The 2,472-nt window shown below is 62.3% G+C and overlaps 1 protein-coding gene across 1 annotated transcript in view; it reads right to left on the bottom strand.

Moving 5' to 3' along the window:
• The window catches only part of SLC5A5 (solute carrier family 5 member 5), a 7,383-nt gene that overhangs the window by 1,863 nt on the left and 3,048 nt on the right, over positions 1–2,472 (bottom strand). The window contains exons 6-10 of the mRNA XM_014310167.1: positions 2,424–2,469; positions 1,883–1,971; positions 1,675–1,787; positions 971–1,041; positions 101–198 (exon numbers count right to left, since the gene is read on the bottom strand). Of these exons, the coding sequence (XP_014165642.1) occupies positions 101–198; positions 971–1,041; positions 1,675–1,787; positions 1,883–1,971; positions 2,424–2,469 (417 nt within the window). The remainder of the gene's footprint in view (positions 1–100; positions 199–970; positions 1,042–1,674; positions 1,788–1,882; positions 1,972–2,423; positions 2,470–2,472) is intronic.

Raw genomic sequence — 2,472 nt, 5'->3', positions numbered from 1 at the left:
CCAATCCCCAACCCCCAAACCCCCCAAACCTCAAATCCTGCAAACCCCAAAACCACAAATCCCAAACTGCTGATCCCAAACCCAAACCCCAAACCCTGACCCCACACTCACAGCGGTCCCACAGCGGGGCAGGAACATCCCCAGCACGAAGGCGCCCAGCAGGGGCCCGCTGATCACCCCCATCACCGTGAAGGAGCCCTGGCGTTTTGGGGGTTTTTTTTGAGGTCTGCAAGAGCTCCAGGGGGCCCTGGCCCTGCCTCAACCCCCTCACCCTCAAGGGTTCTCCAGGTGCCACCCAAGCATGGCCGTGTCCCTGTGGTGTCCCTGCAGTGTCCCCGCTCGGATGGGCACAGAGAGTGCAGGGGGAATTGGAGGGTTTGGGGGGGATTTTTTGGGGTTTTTTGGGGGTCTGCAAGAGCTCCGGGGGGAGCCTGGCACTGCCCCTACCCCCCTCCTCAATGGCTCTCCAGGTGCCACCCAAGTGTGGCCATGTCCCCGCAGTGTCCCCGCTCGGATGGGCACAGAGAGCGCAGGGGGAATTGGGGGGTTTTGGGGTTTTTTTGGGGTCTGCAAGAGCTCCAGGGGGGGCCTGGCACCACTTCAACTCCCCCTCCTCGAAGGTTCTCCAGGTGCCACCCAAGGGTGGCCGTGTCCCCACTGTGTCCCTGTGCTGTCCCCGCTCAGATGGGCACAGACAGGGCAGGGGTTTGGGGGGGTTCGGGGGTTTTGGGGAGGTTATGGGGTTTTTGGGGGGTTTTTTTGAGGTCTGGGAGAGCTCCAGGAGGACCTGGCACTGCCCCAACCCCTTCACCCTCGAGGGCTCTCCAGGTGCCACCCGAGCGTGGCCGTGTCCCCGCAGTGTCACCGCTCGGATGGTCACTGACAGCGCGGGGGGGTTTGGGGGGTTTTGGGGTTTTTTTGGGACGGTAGAAGCTGAGGGAGGGGATTTGGGGTCTCGGGGGGCTCTCACCTGCAGGACACCCCCTGCCAGCAGCGAGGACAGAGCGGCCACAGTGATGCAGGAGGTGCCAAAGGTGAGAGCTGCGGGAATATTGGATGAGATGGGATTTATGGGACTGAGATTGGGATTGGGATTGATGGGATTGATGGGGTGGGACGAGATCTATGGGATGGGATTGATGGGATTGGGATGGAATTTATGGGATTGATGGGATGGGTTAGGGTTGGGATTTGGGATGGATTGATGGGATGGGATTGATGGGGTGGGACAGGATCTGTGGGATGGGATTGAAGGGATTGATGGGATTTGGATGGGATTTATGGGATTGATGGGATGGGATTGGGATTTATGGGCTTGATGGGATGGTTTAGGGTTGGGATTTGGGATGGATTGATGGGATGGGATTGATGGGATGGGACAGGATCTATAGGATGGGATTGATGGGATTGGGGTGGGATGGATGGGATTGGGATTTATGGGATGGGATTGGGATTTATGGGATTGATGGGATGGGATTGGGGTTTATGGGATTTATGGGATGGGTTAAGGTTAGGATTGAGATGGGATGGATGGGATGGGATTGAGGTGGGATCCATAGGGTGGAATGGGATGGCACAGCCTGGCACACCCCAAGGAGGGGCACGGTGACCCTGGGGGGTGACCCATCCCCTCAGGATGTCCCACCCCTGTGTCCCCAGGCCGGTGGCACTCACAGAGCCCCTTGGAGATCAGCGTCAGCTTCCTGGGGGACAGTGCCGGCAGCCGCGGCCGCACCAGGTCCTCCGCGGTGACAGCGGCCATGGCATTGATGGACGTGGAGGCCGTGCTGGGCACGAGGCGGCCCCGTCAGCCCCGTGGGGACACCGGGGCGGTGGTGGCACCCCCCCCCGCCCGTGTCCCCGGGCTGGGACCCCTCCTCACCTGAGCGTGCCGCTGTAGGCGCAGGCCAGGAACAGCCCCGGCACCCCCGGGGTGCTCCCGAAGATGTCCAGCACCAGGTAGGGCATGTACTGGGGGACAGGGGTGAGGGGAGGGGCCAGGGGGACCCCAAAACCCCCTGGGAGCCCCCCTAACTCCCACCCCACTGCCTCAGGGGGTGCTGGAGGGGGCAGGAACCCGGGGAGACCCCAAAACCCCCTGGGAGCCCCCCAAACTTCCACCCCACTGTTTCAGGCGGTGGTGGACACCTGGGGGACCTCAAAACCCCCTGGGAGCCCCCCAGATTCCCACCCCACAGCCTCGGTGGGTGCTGGAAAGGATCTAGAGCCCTTGGGGACCCCAAATACCCCTGGGAGCCCCAAACTCCTACCCCAATGCCTCAGGGGGTGCTGGAGAGATGAGGATTCTGGAGGACCCCAAAATCCCTTCTGACCCCACTGCTTGAGGGGTCCTGGAAGGGACACGATCCTGTGGGACCCCAAAACCCCCTGTGATCCCAGGGGGCGTCCCGGGGGGTCGGTACCTGGTCGGGGGCAGCGATGGCCCCGGCCAGCAGAGGGTCACAGTGGCTG

Source organism: Geospiza fortis, unplaced genomic scaffold (assembly GCF_000277835.1).
Source record: "Geospiza fortis unplaced genomic scaffold, GeoFor_1.0 scaffold241, whole genome shotgun sequence".
NCBI lineage: Eukaryota > Metazoa > Chordata > Aves > Passeriformes > Thraupidae > Geospiza > Geospiza fortis.
This window is presented reverse-complemented; position numbering and strand designations above follow the sequence as displayed.